At 38.7% G+C, this 20441-nt stretch overlaps 1 protein-coding gene across 2 annotated transcripts; it reads right to left on the bottom strand.

The window, feature by feature from the left end:
- Window positions 1-2936: 2936 nt before the first annotated feature.
- Window positions 2937-16842, bottom strand: LOC105008227 (GA-binding protein subunit beta-1). 2 transcript variants are annotated; one of them, XM_010867479.4, is made up of 9 exons: window positions 16694-16842; window positions 14416-14526; window positions 9535-9702; window positions 9131-9325; window positions 5162-5267; window positions 4887-4967; window positions 4623-4787; window positions 4386-4504; window positions 2937-4306 (listed from the first exon to the last, which is right to left on the bottom strand). In XM_010867479.4, exons 2-9 carry the CDS (start codon window positions 14521-14523, stop codon window positions 3803-3805), a joined length of 1446 nt encoding a protein of 481 aa, XP_010865781.1. In that variant the 5' UTR covers window positions 14524-14526; window positions 16694-16842; the 3' UTR covers window positions 2937-3802. The 2 variants fall into 2 exon arrangements, with proteins under 2 accessions (XP_010865781.1, XP_010865780.1); XM_010867478.4 differs by having other exon boundaries at window positions 9131-9328.
- Between the last annotated feature and the right edge of the window lie 3599 nt (window positions 16843-20441).

Genomic DNA, 20441 nt, shown 5'->3' on the forward strand with positions numbered 1-20441 from the left:
TTGTGCTTCTTGAAACAACCACACTGTCTTTTTCCAGAGCAGCCTGTATTTCTCCTGAGGTTGCCTGTGGGTTTTTCTTTGTATCCCGAACAATTCCTCTGGCAGTTTTGGCTGAAATCTTTCTTGGTCTACCTGACCTTGGCTTGGTATCTAGAGATCCCTGAATTTTCCACTTCATAATAAGTGATCAAACAGTACTGACTGGGATTTGCAAGGCTTTGCATATCTTTTTATATCCTTTTCCATCTTTATAAAGTTCCATTACCTTGTTACGCAGGTCTTTTGACAGTTCTTTTCTGCACCCCATGGCTCAGTATCTTGCCTGCTCTGTACATCCAGGTGAGAACTAACAAACTCATTGACTATTTATACACAGACACTAATTGCAATTTAAAAAGCCACAGGTGTGGGAATTTCTCCTTTAATTGCAATTTTCACCTGTGTGTGTCACCTTCTGTGTCTGTAACAAGGCCAAACATTCAAGGGTATATAAACTTTTGATCAGGGCCATTTCTGTTACCATTATGATAAAAAAAATTAGCCAAACAACTATGTGATAATAAATGGCTTCATATGATCACTATCCTTAAATAAAATACATTCTTTTTGCATGATCAGTCACAATGCTAAAATTGCAGATACTCTTACATTTAAGTTGTCCACCTGTAGTAGTAAAATAATAAAACGCCAAGTGAGAAAAACAATCTACCTAGTTGTTATTAGTTTAGGTTAGGTTATTTTCTGTGAGGCCATGTTAGTGTATACCCATTTCTTCACAGATTCCAATTCTTATTGAATCTTTAAGTTTAACTTTCTGTTTGGGCCAAGGTGTAACATGTACAAACAACTGATAAAAAAATCACTCATACAAAAACAGCTATTCACAGAAAAAGAAAGTACTTATGATCATTTTAATAATAATCAGCACCCTGTTCACTCACAAATACCTTCTCACTCATACCTTTTTAATTTAGAAAAAAAAGTTGCATATTAAATATCAGCCACCATTGAAACAGATTTATATCTGTCACAGGAGTCATTTGTATTAATGAAAACAACGTTAAAAATTCTTCAAAGAGACTTAATGTTTATTTGAGTGTCTTCAATGAGCCTTAGCTATTTGATGTCAGCAATGAGATAAATGTTAACTATTCAGTGTCTGCAGTCAAAAAAAATACAATTAGACAACTTCATCACTTTTGATGGAAAGGAGACATTAACGTGAATTACCAAATGAGGTTAATGGAACTGTTTACTGTGCCGTAACTTGTGCCTAACAATGAACATCTGGGTTTTAATTTTAGGAAAATTCTTAGAAAAGGTTTGTACAGGTAGTTCAGTCATAAATAATGTATTGGTATAGTTGTATGTAATATAATTTTAATATGTGAAATAAAGCATATCACTGCCTGCAGCTGGCATGTTAGCAGTTGGTGTGCCAGATCAGTTCAGATAAATAATTCTCAGTTTGGAATCACTTTAAGGATTATGTCTGTGGCTCTTCATTTGGGCAATTCAACTGTACGCCTTATAGTGTAGCTTGTTTACAGATCACACGTGCTCAGCAGAAAAAGCTGTTATGCACTTCAATGAGATGTCTTACAACTACCAAATGAGTGTGCTTTCACACTTTGACATGTGAAGTTTTGGTGATTTACTGTGGCCTTTTTTTATTGCAAATGTATCAGTTTAGTGGTACCATTCTGTGCAAAAGTGTCTGCATGTTTTGGGAAAGTGTCCCCTCCAAGCATGTTAATGAAAATATGTGCTTTAAGATGTGCTTTACACATGTTGCTGTTGGAACATCACACTATGTGTATTATGGTTGCCTTTAGCCTCTTTACTTTCATAATAAAATAAATTACAGTGCAATACTTTCTTGAAACACCTGACAAAAAGCATAGGGACAACAATGGTATAAAAATGTTTAGTAATGTCTTTTCCATGCTCTCAATACTGGTCAACGCCATTGCTAATGTTTTATCAGCGTGTGGCAGGGGTATCTTGCAGCGGCTTGTAGGGTTTGTGTGAATCCAGACGCTTTGTCTGGCTTTCATCAAGCCTACAGACACACCTGCTTTTGTTCCAGCTGCAGGGTACGGACGATCTTTCCAACAAGCCTGATCCAACACCAGGCAATCTATTGTGATAAACATATGGTGTGCCTTGATAAGTAATTATCTTAAGCAGATAGTGATGGAGAACCTATTTGACAATATATCTATAAATATTTAACGTCTTTCAGTGAAATGTAAAATGCTCAGCAATAAACCTGTGTTGATTGCTGTTACATATATTTTTTTTAAAGATAGAGGATGTCAGTAATTCATATCCTACCCGAAAATATTATTGATATTGGTAACACAGTTTGTCCTTCTTTTTTTTTAAGATGTGCACACGTCTAGGAAGATGAAATACAATGTTTCATCCTTTCAAAAGCTGGCATATCATTGCTCAATTCCTAAACAAGATGTCATGAACCTGTCAGGTTATAATGAGTCATTATATTGACATATAATGACTCATTTAAAGAAAATACATCCATTCATTAATTTCATTGCTATTTTAAGGACTAGTCCACATTGTAAGACATGTTAACCAAACAGGCTGTTTTTCTGCTGTGATATATTCACGTTCATTTAATGGTCTATGAATGTTCTCCTGAGAGTGTAAATGGCCATGAGCAAGACTTAAAAAGGATATTGGAATTGCACAATCGATTTTGCAGTGAAGGGGAATGAGTCCTCCCTTTCTGATGAACATTTAGCATACAATAATTTACTGACAAGGATGACAAACAAGTTGGCATGGTGAAAGCTAGCAGGTACAGGATACATGCCCAAATTGTTTGGTATGCCTGCAGGCAAATTGATGCATTGTTTGTCGATGAGTGATTGTCACATTATAAATAATCAAAGGGAAGTAACATGCATGGATAGAATAACAATAAGCACTTATTTATTGTATTCTCAAAAACATCTCTTAATAATAAAGTAGTATCCCACATTTTCTCACAAAAAATATTTCGTATCAAAGTGTTTCTTCTTTTTCTTCAAACCGACTGGATGATAACCCCTGATAGTGTTTCTTTAAAAAAGGTTAAAAAAAGCACAAGGCCAAAGTTCCAAAAAGTGGATACAATGTCTTAATGCTAAACCAAACAGCCTAAAAGCCATCTAAAGAGTGCATAAGTAAACAATATTTGTATAAGAGCGTATTAGTCTAGACTGGGCTTCAATCCCAAATCAATGCCTACTGACAGGCAGGTCTATACAACGTAACACCATTTCAAATTACAAAAGGAACAAAAATAAGAGCTGAAGAATAACATTAAATTACAGATTTTGAATACACACACATAAACACAAATACATACACTCACATATAATATCAACCTAATCCAGTTGTGGAAAACCTTATTTGAAAATTCTGATACATTAGCTTAGTTGGTATTATAAACTTGTTCTACCTATTATAAACATGATGCTGATGACACACCCATGCAATGCTGTGGATTGAATATATTATATTAAAATATGTTGCAGGCCTTATTCTTAAGAGAATAAATGCATAGTTCAATCAAACACACATTGCAGTAATTTCACAACCCGAGGCCAACATTCCTTTTCATACAAGGGCTGTACAATGGCTTCTTCATTACAAGTTACATTACAAGTAAATAATCTCAAAATCTTACAGTTACAAACACAAGACAACATTGTTATAAAATAACATTAAAAAAGTACTGTTAATACTAAGCATTAAACAATGCTGAAATAACAGGGAGGGAATACAGACTTGACTACCGCCTCCTTCCACGTCCTCGTCCCCTCCCTCTTCCTCTGCCACGTTTGGACAGTGTTGCCACCCTAGTTGAAGCACTTCCCTCCGTCTCATCAACGGTAATCTGTTCTCCCTCCCCTGAATCCAACTCTTCCTCTACTTTAACCAAAATGGTGTCTTCTGGTAGTGGGACGTCCTCTTCTCCTTCCACTTTGTCCTCCTCTCCTTCCACTTTGTCCTCCTCTCCTAAAACCCTCTCCTCGGTCTCAGGTTGTTTCACCATTTGGACCACCTCCTCCTCCACCTCACCATCTCCCTCCAGGCCAGGTGTGCTGATAGTAGAAACAGCATTACTGGTGTTGTTGATCTGTTGTTGCTCAATGGCTTCCTCCAGTCGGAGGCGATACTGCTCAGCCTCCTGCTCCTTTTGGAGGAGCTGTGTGCGGTACTCCTGGGCCTTCCTGTTGGCCTCCTGTAGCTGCTTCTGGAGCTGCTCACGACTGCTGTCTCCCAACTTTGCTTTCTAGGAATAAGGACACACACAGACTGGAGAAACTGCTTTTGAATATTTTGCCAAGTAACAAATGTGGATCTTTGCTGACCTTGTCTTTGGGACTGATTAGAATGGCTGCTGGCTCCACTCTCCTCTTGCGTGCTGGAGAAGGCTGAAGCTCCTGTTCCACTACCTCCTCTGTGATCTGACCAGCCGGGACTGCCACCACTACAGGGACCAAACAAAACAAGCTCACAGACATATTCTTTTTAATTTCCTAAAAAGCAGGACAGCATGTCAACTAAAACATATGGCTGTACAGATATCTCCATGCCCTCAAATTTACTTTGCTGCCCCTGCATAGTGACAAAGAACTGCTGCCCAATGCCGGCTGGCTGCAGGTTTCCACGTTGGTCTGTCACTATGGTGATGACCCTCTGACCTCCGTCACCGACTACATGCTGAATGGCAGAGTCAACAGAGTCTGCAGCAATTGCATCCTCTGATTTGCCTGACAGAAAGACAGAAAACGCTGGTAAGCAGTTCTAAGGACAATCATACAGCTCAACATGGATAATTCAGGGTAATTTTTTATTCAGACATTACAGACCTTCATTGTCACCCATGGGACTGGAGGCTTCTGCCAGGGCTGCCAATGTTGCCAGGACGGAGGTGGTAGAGACAGATTCTCCTGGAATAATAGACAGCAACAGACAAGACAATGCAAAACCTTAATCTCAACTAAATTTGAAGTGTTTTGGGTGAGGTCAGGTAGCAAGAAAAGTTCCCCATTTATATCAATACAATTTTTTAATGAAATGTTTTATTTCATTAACCTCTACTGATTTTGTCCATAAATGTGACCTGTACTCCAGTTGCCCCTACCTGACTTGGCAGTGGTGTTGACAAGGTCAGAGAGGTTTACGACCCCAGCAGAGGAGATAATGAACTGGGGCTCTGGGTTCATGTTCACTTGGCTCTGCATGCCATCCTGTGTGCATAACAAATATTTACAAAACACACAGTGAAGAAGTTTTCGTCTAACACAAGAACACAAACAGTTCCTTCCACATAATGGGAAACAGTTTAAGAAGTTGTACTACCAATCTATCCAGTTTGAAAGCGGCTTGGATCCCAAACACAAATGTCCTCAAGTACAACTTCTTCAGTTTGATTGATTGTTATATACAAAGTATAGGGTACAGCTATGGGATCTACCATATTTCTGCAACGATACAAATGTTTGTGTTGGTTACAAAGAAACGTTTGACAGAATCTGTGGTTTGAACTGAAGAGGAAAGTCCATAAGCACAAACCAAAGGATCTCATGGACCTGGAGATATTCTATATGGGGGAATGGTCTAAGATCTCTTCCAATATATTTTTTCAAAACTTTTGAAAAAGGGTCAGTGCCATTGTCATTGCAAGAGGAGGGTGAATAATACACTATAAACAAGGGTACAACTAAAGTTGACAATTTCTTGGGAAATTAATTTATAATTTGAGATGTGTAATTGATTGATCATTAATGAAGACAATATATATACAGGTGCTGGTCATAAAATTTGAATATCAACAAAAAGTTGATTTATTTCAGTAATTCCATTCAAAAAGTGAAACTTGTATATTATATTCATTCATTACACACAGACTGATATATTTCAAATGTTTATTTCTTTTAATTGTAATGATTATAACTGACAACTAATGAAAATATCTCAGAAAATAAGAATATAACTTTAGATCAATACAAAAAAAATATTTTTAGAAATGTTGGCCAACTGAAAAGTATGAACATGAAAAGTATGAGCATGTACAGCACTCAACACTTAGTTGGGGCTCCTTTTGCCTGAATTACTGCAGCAATGCGGAGTGGCATGGAGTCGATCAGTCTGTGGCACTGCTCAGGTGTTATGAGAGCCCAGGTTGCTCTGATAGTGGCCTTCAGTTCTTCTGCATTGTTGGGTCTGGCGTTTCTCATCTTCCTCTTCACAATACCCCATAGATTTTCTATAGGGTTAAGGTCAGGCGAGTTTGCTGGCCAATTAAGAACAGAGTCCTTAAACCAGGTACTGGTAGCTTTGGCACTGTGTGCAGGTCCTGTTGGAAAATGAAATCTGCATCTCCATAAAGTTGGTCAGCAGCAGGAAGCATGAAGTGCTCAAAAACTTCCTGGTAGATGGCTGCGTTGACCTTGGACCTCAGAAAACACAGTGGACCAACACCAGCAGATGACATGGCACCCCAAACCATCACTGACTGTGGAAACTTTACACTGGACTTCAAGCAACGTGGATTCTGTGCCTCTCCTCTCTTCCTCCAGACTCTGGGACCTTGATTTCCAAAGGAAATGCTAAATTTACTTTCATTAGAGAACATAACTCAGCAGCAGTCCAGTCCTTTTTGTCTTTAGCCCAGGCGAGACACTTCTGACGCTGTGTCTTGTTCAAGAGTGGCTTGACACAAGGAATGTGACAGCTGAAACCCATGTCTTGCATATGTCTGTGCGTGGTGGTTCTTGAAGCACTGACTCAAGCTGCAGTCCACTCTTTGTGAATCTCCCCCATATTTTTGAATGGGTTTTGTTTCACAATCCTCTCCAGGGTGCGGTTATCCCCATTGCTTGTACACTTTTTTTCTACCACATCTTTTCCTTCCCTTCGCCTCTCTATTAATGTGCTTGGACACAGAGCTCTGTGAACAGCCAGCCTCTTTAGCAATGACCTTTTGTGTCTTGCCTTCCTTGTGTAAGGTGTCAATGGTCGTCTTTTGGACAGCTGTCAAGTCAGCAGTCTTCCCCAAGATTGTGTTGCCTACAGAACTAGACTGAGAGACCATTTAAAGGCCTTTGCAGGTGTTTTGGGTTAATTAGCTGATTAGAGTGTGGCACCAGGTGTCTTCAATATTGAACCTTTTCACAATATTGAAATTTTCTGAGATACTGAATTTGGGGTTTTCATTAGTTGTCAGTTATAATCATCAACATTAAAATAAATAAACACTTGAAATATATCAGTCTGTGTAGAATGAATGTATACATTATACAAGTTTCACTTTTTGAATGGAATTACTGAAATAAATCAACTTTTTGATGATATTCTAATTTTATGACCAGCACCTGTATAATATTAGTATACAAAAATAATATATACAATATATAAGTTGGAACATTTCAATATAAAACGTCATCAGCAATTATTGTGAGAGTGAAGCATTGTATTTTATTAAACTCCAAAATGTAGATATAAAATCACATAATGAGGTTAAAAATCACTATCCCATTTGCCACAACAAGCAGTGGTGAAGTCTGTGAAGATGCTCTCAATGGTGCAGCTGTTCAACATTTTTAGGACCTAAGGTCCCATGCCATATCTTTTCAGCCTCCTACAGGGGAAGATGCTCCGACATGCCATCTTCAATTGCCTGGGTCTGTGAGGGCAACGTTAGTTCATTCGAGGTGAATTTCCATGGGGTCCAATCTCTTTACCAACTCAATCTCTTTACCAACTCAACTTCAATTTATCAATTTGGATGTGGGCATCCTCACCCTCATGTAGTTACATGTAGCCCACAATCAGCTCCTTCATGAGGCTGTCGTTGGTAGATAGATTGATGTCCTGCCACCACATTGCCAGGACAATGTTTTGTCGTCATCAGCAATCAGGCTATCGCTGTAGTGTCTGCAGAAAACCCGTAGGTGAATAAGTACTACAGGAGGGGACTAAGGACAAAACTGAGGGCCCCCACCGTTGACGGTGAAAATGGTGGTTGTCGGCAGCCCGTCAGGAAGCCCAGAAACCACAGAGGCAGATCAGTTCCAGGGTCCGGAGCTTAATGATGAGCTTGGAGGGTTTTATGGGGATGGCGGTGAGCTGAAGTGGATGAACACTGTCCTGTGAACACTGTCCAGCGGAATATTTAGATTCTCCATTGCTGGTACATTTTGCATTGAAGTCAGTTGGGCTGTTGAAAAGTGATTTTTGTTTCCAAAGTAGGTTGTCTTGTAGCTTTTTTATGTATTTTTCTCCATCCATTCTTCCTTAAATTTTAACAAGACAACTTGTCCCCGCTGATGAGAATAATCGCCACAGCGTGATGCTGCCCCCACCATACTTAAATGTCTTAAGACATATGCAATGTTAGATTTGCGCCCCACATAGCACATGGAGTTTTACCTAAAAAGCCCTATCTTGGTGACCGCAAAACCTTTTCCCCTGTTGTCCCTTGGTCAGCCTCATGGTTTATGACAATCTCCAGACTTGCTTTTCAGATGGCACTTTTTGTGTAACGGCTTAATTCTTGCCACCCGCCCATACAGGACAGAGCTCTTGATATGGTTGACTGGGGCACCTCCAATAGGGGTACTATGTATAAACAGTGTAGTCATTTCTTAATTGTGAAACCAATAAGTAAATGTAATATTTTAGCTAAAAACCTATTTGTTAACCTCAACTAATTGTTTGATCTAATCTAAACTTTTGTAATACAGACTGAAAAGAAGGATAAACACTGTAGATGTCATTCACATACATTTTTGTGACCTCCACTGAACTTCATGTTCCATGATATTTGAATTATTATCTCAATTTCAAAACAGACTTCGATTACATTAGTGTTAACTTCCTTGACATTAACAGCACCAAATAAAATGACACAATGGTCCTCATAGATACAGAAAGACAGGGAATGTGTTATGTCCCAAACTGCTTCTTTAAGTTAAACAATAAAAAAAATATTTCTTTAAACATTAATTTATATTAGCAGAATTAGTGAAATATTTCAGAAAAGTACAAGGGTGTCTATATATGTATTTGGCTGCATCTGTATGTGTATATATAAAACTACTCCCTTCACCTGTAACAGTATCATTAGTTCAGTGTTGCTGGTGTCCATGGCAATGTCAAAAGGGGTCTTGTCAAACTTGCTGAGGGAGTGGACATCTGCACCATATTTGAGCAGCAGCTCTGCCACCTCCCTGTGACCGTGTTGGGCTGCCCAGTGCAGTGCTGTCATCTTCAGCATGTCCTTGGCATTGATGTCCGCTCCACTCTGCTAGGGAGTACAGGAGGCCCCCCAATGGTGGGAAAAAATATTGGATTGTAACAATGGTGGCCTGAGCATTATACATTGTACTTATCATGTTTGTCAGACACTTAAAATAAAACAAGTAAAAATAATTGTTTTGTAAAAAGACCAAATGTGTGTGTGGTATTAACAGCTAAAAGCTGTCAGCTTCACATTTGGTTGGTTGCCCTTACCCTGACAAGCAGCTCCACAATGTTGGAGTGGCCCTCTGTGGCTGCCATGTGAAGTGGGGTCCGATCCACTTTGGTCCGGGCATCCCTGCTAACGCCTGCTCGGAGTAGAACCTCAGCTGTGGAGTGGTGCCCATACTGAGCCGCTAGATGAAGTGGGGATGTCCCAAGCTAGAATATACATTCAAAGAAAAATATTTATGGGCTTGGTCCCTATAACTGTCTGGATATACATTTGTGATTCACCACAGAGGATCAGACAAACAGAGCCTCTGTGTTAGGCTACATAAGATGTGAAAGTGTGTGTAACAAGAATCTAGTCACAGCTCATAATAATGGCATGTTTAGAGCATTCCCTGCAATCTCAGGCACTAGGTCACACGCCAGTTTCTGCAAATGCATATCCTCCAGACATTATAATAACTTTTCTATTTCCTTGTCTTATTTTGGCACAGTGCCAAACTGATAATTGATTTATGTATTTATATATTGGAAAAATGTAATACAAGGCATAAGAAACTTTCATGGAAATAAAAGATTATGTGAAAGTCCAACTTCCCTAACCTAAGCACAGGCTGCTGTTAGATTTTCAGGGGTTAGGTGCTCAAATGAGAAAAAGAGACAACTTTCTCTGAAAAATAAAAAAAATAAAAAATAAAAAACTACTTTCACATCTCAAAAACATACAATTTTTTTATTTCAAACAAAAACACTAGCTAATCATCACAAATTCCCCTAAGCAAGAGAGTTAGAGAGTCTTTAAAACACGATTGACAGAAATGAGGGTAGGCTATCAACTGATCATAGTGGTGTAGTGGTGCCTGGAGAAGTGGGTATAACACATTTTTCTTAACATTTTCCAAACCACTCATCCAGCAAATGAAAAGGCACAATGTGTGAAAAATTCATTGAGAAACAGAGGGATCTAAAATTATACACTGCATATTGGTCTTTAATTCAGGTCACAGTTCAAGAACGCCTATAGTGTGCCTGAAATTTAAACAGAGAAATTAGTCTGTAAACTGAGTCAGAATTATTTGTCTTTTTTTCTGTATAAGAAAAATCAACAAATCAGGAGACCACTTTACAGGCCCGGGAAAAAGCTAAAAAGCTCAAATACACCTATAGTGTGCCTGTTATTTAAACAAGTAAATTAGTCTTATGAGACTACGGTGTGAATGTATGCTTTGTTAAGTTAAGAACAACTTTACACTTTGTATACGTTCTCAGGAAGTCACATGCACAGGATGCCAAGTTCTGTCAAAACTCACAACTGTCATTAGCCAATGGGCCTATAGTACTCTGTTGAATTCTGGGTAGTTAAACACCCTGAATAAATGAGTGTGTATTGCCATGTCCTAACTGAGATGCGAATAACAACCATAGAGACAACAATTACTGCAATTCCATTCAATAAACAATGGAATTCTCTCCCTTGATTTTCACAGGTTACGTTCTTTATTAAAATTAATCACTATACGTAACGGCTGTATTCCTACAGTCTGTAAACTGTTGCATTTCAGAATTAGAAAAATCTAATAATCATTTTTCAATTTTCCCCCTCAAAGATTTCAGTTTGTTTTTAAATTGAATTGTTCACAATATAGGTCTCATTAAAAGTGGAAAAGGTTCTGACATGATTTATCTTTGTCTCACTCTTTTATATCAAAAAACCTGGCATTTTAACAGGGGTGTGTATACTTTTTATATCCACTGTAATATCTGGCCACTTGAAAAAGAAAACTATTATAGTGATAGATCTGCCCTGTTGTCCATGTCCACTTGAGTAGCTGATGCACACGACAATGTCCTCCCTAATACAATAGCAAAAAATATATGTCTTTATTATTTACATATTAATATGTTACATATTTGATCTTTTTTTTTTTATCTATGTTGGATTTTACCCTCATGTGTTTCTTTTTGTTCTCCTCTGTCTGTCCACGACTAGTGGACATTTTATTTGATTTAAGTGCATCCAGCCTATAGTTTTTGTTTGGCTCTTTTCCTAAGCCCCCAAACACAAAACACATTGGCTCCACAATGGTTCTAGCATACAGAGCATATCATGCCCTCTTCATTATGGCTGAGCCTCCCGAAAACATTTTGCCATTGAGCATAACTTTGTTTATTACAAGATCTAGGAATCACATAAAAAAATAAAATCACTCATCAAGCTTTATAATTAAGTCAATTTATTGTTGTCTATTTTCATTGTTATACTATGTTCTTGTTAATCTGACTTTCCTTAAAAACACATCAGAGCCTTAGGCCTATATATATATATAACAGCCTTGTTGCATTGTTTTTTCCTCCAACCCCACATCATTTATCCCCCTCCCTCGATTTCCTTCAGCTGTAGGCTACTTGGTTATGCTGCTTGCGCTCATACACGTTCATATATTTATATTGTTAGTGACTTAAATATGTTATGTGTATATTTTACACAGTATATAAAATTTTGTTGGGGACAGTAGCCTACATACCCTAATCTAATTGTCTTTTCACCTGTTATCTTTGTCTGTCTCGTGAACTCTACTGAAAAGAATCTGTGATTCTACCAGACGTCATCTGAAACATTAACACATTTTATGCGGATTGGATGTAGTTTAGGTCTTAAGTTTTATTTAATTTATTTAAATTTTGACATGCTTGGGTGTAAAATAATAGTTTCCACTTGTTTTTCCAAAGTTACTCATCTCCATGACGTCAGGACCATTGAGGTCAAGTATGAAAGGTTGCTCCATCATTGACCGTAAAATGTGACATCTGCACAAACGCTATGTCTTCTATACAATCTGTAAATTGACCTGCCCAAGCCCATTAAAAATAGCCCAATGGGGGGGGGGGGGGGGGGACACCACCCATCTGGCAACACTGCCAATACAAAAAAAACTTTACCTCCTGCGGTCACATTCGCAACTAAATTATGTTTTACCATGCCGACACACAGGGGCGGTGTGGGATTTTGGAAAGGCGGCTGCCTTTGAGTTTTACATGCAGAAAAATCCCTGAACTGATTGAGGGTCTGACCCTTTTAAAGTGCACAGACTCAGTTTTTTTTGTGTAGTGGTATTTTTGTACCAAGTAGCATAGCGGTTAGACATCTGATCAGTGACTAAAAGGTTGCTAGATCAAATCCCATTTTGCCCCTTTTAAAGATGCATTCTGAGATTGCTGGCCACTTGCACTGTCGAAGCCAAACCAGGTCCCCTAAACCAGGGTCCCCAAAAATTGTGCAATTGTTCCCCAGGCTAATTTCAATTGAAATATTAAGGCAGTTATTTATTTTTAGCTTTTTGAGCTACGGATTGATCTTCCACACACACTCATACAGCACAATGTCACTCACTCTCAAGGAAAAGTGCTATGGTCAGTAATTACAACATTGTACCAAACTTAAACAACACTTTCCAGAAGGTAGGCTTGTACGTGTCAGCCACAGAAGAATACAGCAGAACTAAAAAGGCTACACTGCATGGCGTAAACCACAAGTTAACTCTTTTACAAAGGGTGGGCAAGTTAAAGTTTCCTAAACATTTTTACAAAAAAGCTGAAGAGTTCTGGAAAAGAGTGTAATGGACAGATACGAGAAAGATGATGTACCAGAGCAATGGCATGAGAAACGTGGAGAAAAAAGGGTTTGCTCAAGATTACAACCACATTTGTGAAACATGGTAGAGGGTATGTAGGTCAGTCACAGGCTTTTGGCTGTTACGTTCCTGGCAAATCTTCCCAATAGGCTACAGATATGGCTCCCTCATGTTACTGGACGCCGTCCATAAGTCAAGGTAGTCAACTCTATGGGCTATTCTCTGCCCCTCTCTCAGGGTGGTTTGTGGTTGATGAGTCTTGCTGTGAATGCCCAAAGACCACCAGGTTGTGTACCTGTCCTTGTCCACCTCACCTAGTCGAGTACCTGTCCTTGTCCACCTCACCTAGTCGAGTACCTGTCCTTGTCCACCTCACCTAGTCGAGTACCTGTCCTTGTCCACCTCACCTAGTCGAGTACCTGTCCTTGTCCACCTCACCTAGTTGAGTACCTGTCCTTGTCCACCTGGTTAACCTGTCCTTGTCCACCTGGTTAACCTGTCCTTGTCCACCTGGTTGTGCAGCTGATAAGGATTCTGCCTAAAGTCTCTATTGAGACAAAACATATTGATGTATCCCAAAAAGGTCATATACTCTTATAATGTTCTCCCAGTGCAGCCAGAAGAGGCGACCCCATGGAGTCCAGCTCCTCTCTAGGTGTCCTCTCTAAGGAGGGTGCAAAAATGAATGCGTGCCATGTGGCCAATTATCACCAAATGTTTGTGAGATAATGTGTTTCTTGATTAAGAACTTGTTTTTCATTGAACAATGTATTCTTAATTAAGGGTTAGAATTCTCATTGTTTTGAGGATAAGATTAATCTGATCAACGATTATTTTTAATAGCTTTTTCTTACCAAAAGGGGCCAATAATTTTGGAGGGCACTCTTTGCAGTGTGTTTTTCTCAGTTAAGACAAGATGTTTTGGAAGCTGTATCAAGCCTACACGTCATAGAAGCTTTTGCCTTCAGCAACAAAACTCTGCCTCACTTTTGCTACCTAAATACAGCTCCCAAAACCAAACTCATTTTCTTCAAGGATTTCTCTGTTCCAGTACATGCCCTGGTTTCTGCACAATGTGTGAAGACAGTCTCAAAAGTGGCTGCGGGAAATTATCCAAAATATACCAACTTTCCAAAATCTTACATTCCTAATATTTATTTGATTAATATACAACTTTTACACATTGTAGGTGACAACTGTAATTGACTGAATCTATTCAATTTCCACCATCAACATGAGCCTGTTCATTTCAATTAAGGTGCAACCTGCCACCTGTGCTTGAGTCCCTTACCCAGTCAGTAGTGAAGGGAGCGCCATTGGCCATGAGGGTCCGGACATCATCATCTTGCCCAGCCCGTGCAGCCTCCAGCAGCCGCTTCCCCAGATCCACCAGTGACATTTACTGGGAGACAGAAACAGGGATTTTGACTTACTGTCCCAAATTTACACATGGTAAGTTAGTATTAGTTAGTAACTTGCGCTTCCTTATAATCACACCAGAAAATAGCATGAACAGCAGACTGCAGTAGTTCAGGATGAAGTTTAGCTTTTCCCTTGAGATATCTTGCCCAAAAAACATTCTAGGTAACAAACTAGTTGTTACCCTGGTTATATTGCCACTTTCAATAAAAAATAAATGATCCTTATAAATGAACTTGGCTTGGTAGAGTTCACAGTCACATTTACTAATTACTTATAAAAAGGTGGCATGATGTGCAAGTGGCAAGAAAGCAGGGTCTTTAGACAAACCTCAAATGGAAATGGTTTAAATAGTGCTTGCTTAACTGTGGAACAGTGAATTCACCTGAATAAACCAAATGGAACTTTACAGATATTGCCTGAGTGGAACTGATCATCATCCAGGATTCAAACATAAACATAAAGAGATAAAATTAAATTGCTCCCGATGTTCTGTTGATTTTAATTATATTCAAAGGAAGGAAAAGACAGACTTCCAGGCCATGTTTTTGAATACAATTATTATTTATTTCTCTAAGAAATTCTGGGATTCTGGCGGTAAGCTTTAAAAAAAAAAATGTTTTATACATCGCAATGTTTACTCCAATATTTGCGACATTAACATTTTACACAGTCATTCCTAAGATGGAAAGTCAATTGTTTATTAAGGGCTATTCCATATATTCCATATTTTCTCACAAAATGAGAAAGACATTGCGCCCCAGAAATAGGATGAATCAACATTTGAATGTATATATTTGAACCCTACAGAGAAAGTCTAGACATACATTTTGAGTAATCTCTAATGGAACAACAAAACGTGTGTATGAATGTGAAGGAAATGGACAGCATTTGACCACCCAGGCTCACCTGCGCCTATGAGCCGGGCGCAGAAACTGTTACAGCTACCATCAGTTTTACTTTCCACCAGTTCCTGGCTTAATAACTAGTACTAGTTCTGGGCATTTAATTAATTATACATTTCAATTGTAAAGCAATTCAAATATGTGTCAATAGATCTTTTTTAAAGCATTTAAAATATCCAAACATTAAAATATTATATTTATTTATTTGTGGTTGGGGAGGGGGGAGGGCAATGTAAGCCTATTCGTCTGTGCGGAAATGTACCTCAAAACCATAAGCTTGCTAGCAAAAGAAAACGTCTCTCAATGTCTTAATATCAAGTTGGATCTGGAATGTTTTATGGGGTAAACCGTTTCTTTTGACTTTTCGTGTGCCTGTGGTACTTTTCGGTAAGATATATTGCATATTTACTATCTTAACATCCATACGGCTGTGTAACCTGTGTAAGTGCTGTACAATACATTTCCTTCCTAATTAGTTTGCGCACAGGTGTCAGGAGCAGATACCACGGACGAGCTCAGGTTCAAGCGGTCGTCTCCTCCAAAAACTAGCTTATTATTACAGTACATAATATACTGCGGTGAAGTTAGTTTTAGATTGGACATTGAACGGACATTCGGCTCTTCAAAACTCAATAGCTCTATAACAAAGTATTATATAAATCCAATATTGGTCTCATTGTTATCACAAAGGCATATACAATGCTGCACAGTTCTTATATACCTACATTTTAACCAAGCTTAAAATTTCCAAGACACAGAGAGCTATACTACTGTGTATTGGAGCCGAAACCGAGATGGAAGCGATCTCAGGGCTGGTGCTGGTAGTGGGCGCGTTCACTAACTTGACCGCAGTACATAATATATAATGCTTTATTGACGTGTGATACACTACTATGTTAACGCAATTAAAAATATTTGGAGGAATTGCTTGTTTTTGCAAATGAAATTATTTGGACAGAACAAAACGGTGCAGTATCTTAACATTCAGACCCAAATAAACTAGCTACTATCGTGAACAAACGATTTATTATCGTTTATGAATGGGCTACGCTTCCACGTTTTGTCATCTATCAGTGGCTTCGACTTAAATTTTTGCGACATTTCAAAAAATTGCATATTCCGCAATATAGGGCTGGATAGATAGCCAGCTATACAGAGCCTTATTACAATAGTTAGCTAGTTAGCTTAGCTTGGACACTGTAACTTACACAGCTTGGTAAGATAATGTTTTGAAGAGTTGCTTACCTTAGCTAGTCGCAAGTTAAAATCGCAACTCTATTAACTTACAACGCAAAATATTTCTTTAGTACACTACTTTAACTTAGCTTAACAGCTAAACAAATAATATCATAATATTTTGTTTTTTTTCTACAGAATCAAATATGGCGGTCAGACATTCATAGAGCAAAAAAGAGGCCTTAAGTAATCCAAAGCTTTATTAGCATAGATCCTCACGGCATAGTGACGTATTCATTTTGTATGGAAGTACTGTCATCCCTTTCATTTGAAATCAATAGAGGCAAGCATGACTTAAAGCAATAGCTATTTCAGTAATTGTACAAAAACTCACATCCATATGTCGTAAATGATATTTGCATGTTATAGTCAGCAGTCAACTCCATAATAATAAAAGGATATTTAAATCATGGAAAGTTAGCAATGGCTAACCTTTAATGCTAATAGCACATTCTGCTTTGATCATTTATAGAAATACCCTATTTCTCAACACTGCTACTGGGCTACTGCCCTGCATGTTTTAGATCTCTCCCAGCTCTGTTATACCTGATTCAAATGATCAGCACATTATCTAATCCTTCATGAGTTACATCAGGTATGTTAGGGCAGGGAGAGATCTAAAACACGCAGGGCAGGGGGGCATCCAGGAGCAGGGTTGAGAAACACTGTGGCCTAGGGAATGACAACCATTAGCATTAACTGGCATTAGTCCTTTGAACACACACATTTATAATGTGGGGGGTATTTCAGAAAGTGGGTTTAGTGAAAACCTAGAGTTAGTTGACTCAGAATCCATGGAAACTCTGGGTTTACAGTTTCAAAGAGCCAGTTCAGTGTTTCTCTGAGTCAGTTACTGCAGCAACATAGTCCGTGAAGCTAACCTGCTTGATAGCAGGTTTTCTTGAACTAACCTTGAGTTTGTCCTAATCTTTTACTGAAACCTGCCATCTGAATGTGTCAGACATGTGTGTCCTATTCTCGAAGAGCCAGTTGATATTGAAGCACAAATACTCAGCATAAATCTCTGTTGGGAGAGGGTGTTTAGACCCTGCTTGGATTCATATACCATGTGCAGTGTTTAAGGGGAAACAAAACAGGGGGGCCAAAGATGCTATCTGGCGGGGCAATGCCCAGGCTTTGACCCCTCATGGATCCAGGTCTGATTTATCTGAACAATATTCTCAACCCTCATATCGTTCCTATGACACATCATGGACATGCGCTCAGTTCAGAACTAATTCTTTGTTTTGCAGTTTTCTGTATAATACCGGTGAAGCTGAGCATATATCCAAGGCAACCATCTGTCGGGCTATCAGAGATGTGACTCTTGCACTGAAACATTTACTGTACACTTTTGTAGTGTTCCCAAGTCACAGACCCACTAGACACATCAAAGAATTCCACAGAATTGCAGAAATCAGTCTAAGCAGTAATCCATTTATTCAGTATGAAGCTTTGAGACATGAAACACTAATCAGTTAATATTTTAGGGTTTCCAGGCATGATTAGCTGCATGGATGACACTCATATTCTTATCACAGCTCCTTCAGTAAATTATGTGAACAGGAAGTCTTTTCACAGCATTAATGTGCAGGTAGGCCAACAAAGATTTTTACTGCTACAAGAAAATCAGTGTGCCAGTTTGTGTCTAAGACGAATGGCTGGGCGTCACTGGCAAAAAGATGAATGTACATATATCCTTTAATTTGAAAGACTAACCTCTTATGTAGGTCCTTGTGTCCTGGGGGTGCTTGGTTCCAATGAGCTTCCTCCAGAGATGCTTTCAGCAATAGCTGTTTTGACTGAGGGCCATCTCTATAGCCTCTAGAGTGGTGGTGGTGGACCCACACCTGTTTTGACTGAGGACATCTCTAGAGCCTCTGTTGGACCCCCATCTGTTTTTCAGTTCTCAGCCTTTTTTCTATTGGGTATAATGGAGGTCCAATTTCAGTAAGTCCAGTAAGTACACATTTGGAGACTTAAATGACTTAAGTGTTTAGGTGTTATTTTCAAATAGACAATATTAAATACTGGCAGTGTTGTAATGGCTGAAAGTTGTACTTTTTTTTTGCTTAGAAAATGTCAGTTACTAAAATATATCACATGCTGAATGTAGCCAGTGAACGTTGTTTAATTAGGTAGGGGAAGCTAAACGACATCACAATTGCTTGTACTGAAATTATACTTTTGTTGTACACATTACAGTCAAAAGTTTGCATACCCTTGGAGAACTGATAATATATCTACCGTTTGTAAAGAAAACATGAGTGAGCAGGAAAAGCACATGTCTTTTATTACTTATAGGATTCACATTCAACTGTAGGTCATAACAGAATGGCACAATCATAAAACAAAACAAAAAAATGAACTGACCGCTGTTCAAAAGTCTGCATACTCTTAGTTCTTAATATTGTGTATTGCCCCCTTTAACATCAATGACAGCGTGCAGTCTTTTGTAATAGTTGTGTATGAATTCTTGCAGGTGGTATAGCTGCCCATTCGTCTTGGCAAAATGCCTCCAGGTCGTAAAGTCTTTGGTCGTCTTGCATAAACCGCACGTTTGAGGTCTCCCCAGAGTTGCTCGATGATAGGTCAGGAGACTGTGATGGCCACTCCAGAACCTTCACCTTTTTCTGCTGTAACCACTGGATGGTCAACTTGGGCTTGTGCTTAGGCTAATTGTTGTGCTGGAAAGTCCAAGAGCGTCCCATGCGCAGCTTTCATGCAGAAGAATGCAAATTGTTCATTTTGCCATACGATTCCCCATGCCTTTAGAGCACACACACCCCCAAAACATCAGTGAGCCACCACCATTCTTCACAGTGGGATGGTATTCTGTTCACTATAGGCCTTGTTGACACCTCTCCAAAGATTGCGCTTATGGTTGTGACCATAAAACTCTATTTTGGTCTCATCAGTTCCAAATTAGTGTGCCAGAAGCTGTGAGGCTGCTCCTTTTGCAGAGCAGCCTGTATTTCTCCTGAGGTTACCTGTGGGTTTTTCTTTGTATCCTGAACAATTCCTCTGGCAGTTTGTCAGAAATCTTTCTTGGTCTACCTGACCTTGGCTTGGTATCTAGAGATCCCAGAATTTTCCACTTCATAATAAGTGATTAAACAGTACTGACTGCGATTTGCATGGCTTTGGATATCTTTTTATATCCTTTTACATCTTTATAAAGTTCCATTACCTTGTTACGCATGTCTTTTGACAGTTCTTTTCTGCTCCCTATGGCTCAGTATCTAGCCTGCTCAGTGTATCCACATGAGCACTAACAAAATCACTGACAGTTTATACACAGACACTAATTGCAATTTAAAAACCTCAGGTGTGGGAAATTCACATTTAATTGCCATTTTCACCTGTGTATGTCACCTTGTGTTTCTGCAACAAGGCCAAACAATCAAGGGTATGTTAACTTTTGATCAGAGCCATTTGGGTGATTTCTGTTATCGTTATGATTTAAAAAGAAGCCAAACAACTATTTGATAATAAATGGCTTCATATTATCACTATCCTTAAATAAAATATATATATTTTTTTTTTGCATGATTAGTAATATTTTCAAATTCAATGCCAACATTTCACAATTTCTGTCAGGTTATGCAAACTTATGAGCACAACTGTATATAAACACTCGAGATGAAACTTAAATTTTTCCAATTCATACTCAATTAATGCTTAGTCAGCAATTTTCTGCTACGCCAGCTCACAAAAAGGATTCTTTCCTCTTTCCTTCTCTATGGACACACCGGAA

This window comes from Esox lucius, chromosome 20 (genome assembly GCF_011004845.1).
Source record: "Esox lucius isolate fEsoLuc1 chromosome 20, fEsoLuc1.pri, whole genome shotgun sequence".
Classification (NCBI taxonomy): domain Eukaryota; kingdom Metazoa; phylum Chordata; class Actinopteri; order Esociformes; family Esocidae; genus Esox; species Esox lucius.

Excerpts from the sequence above, each read along its gene's own strand:
- LOC105008227 (XM_010867478.4), bottom strand. The coding sequence starts at position 14,523 with ATGTCACTGGTGGATCTGGGGAAGCGGCTGCTGGAGGCTGCACGGGCT. Across the intron at positions 9,329-9,534 it reads TTGTGGAGCTGCTTGTCAGG|CAGAGTGGAGCGGACATCAA; the intron begins GTAAGGGCAACC and ends TGTACTCCCTAG. Across the intron at positions 4,788-4,886 it reads TCCCATGGGTGACAATGAAG|GCAAATCAGAGGATGCAATT; the intron begins GTCTGTAATGTC and ends TCTTTCTGTCAG.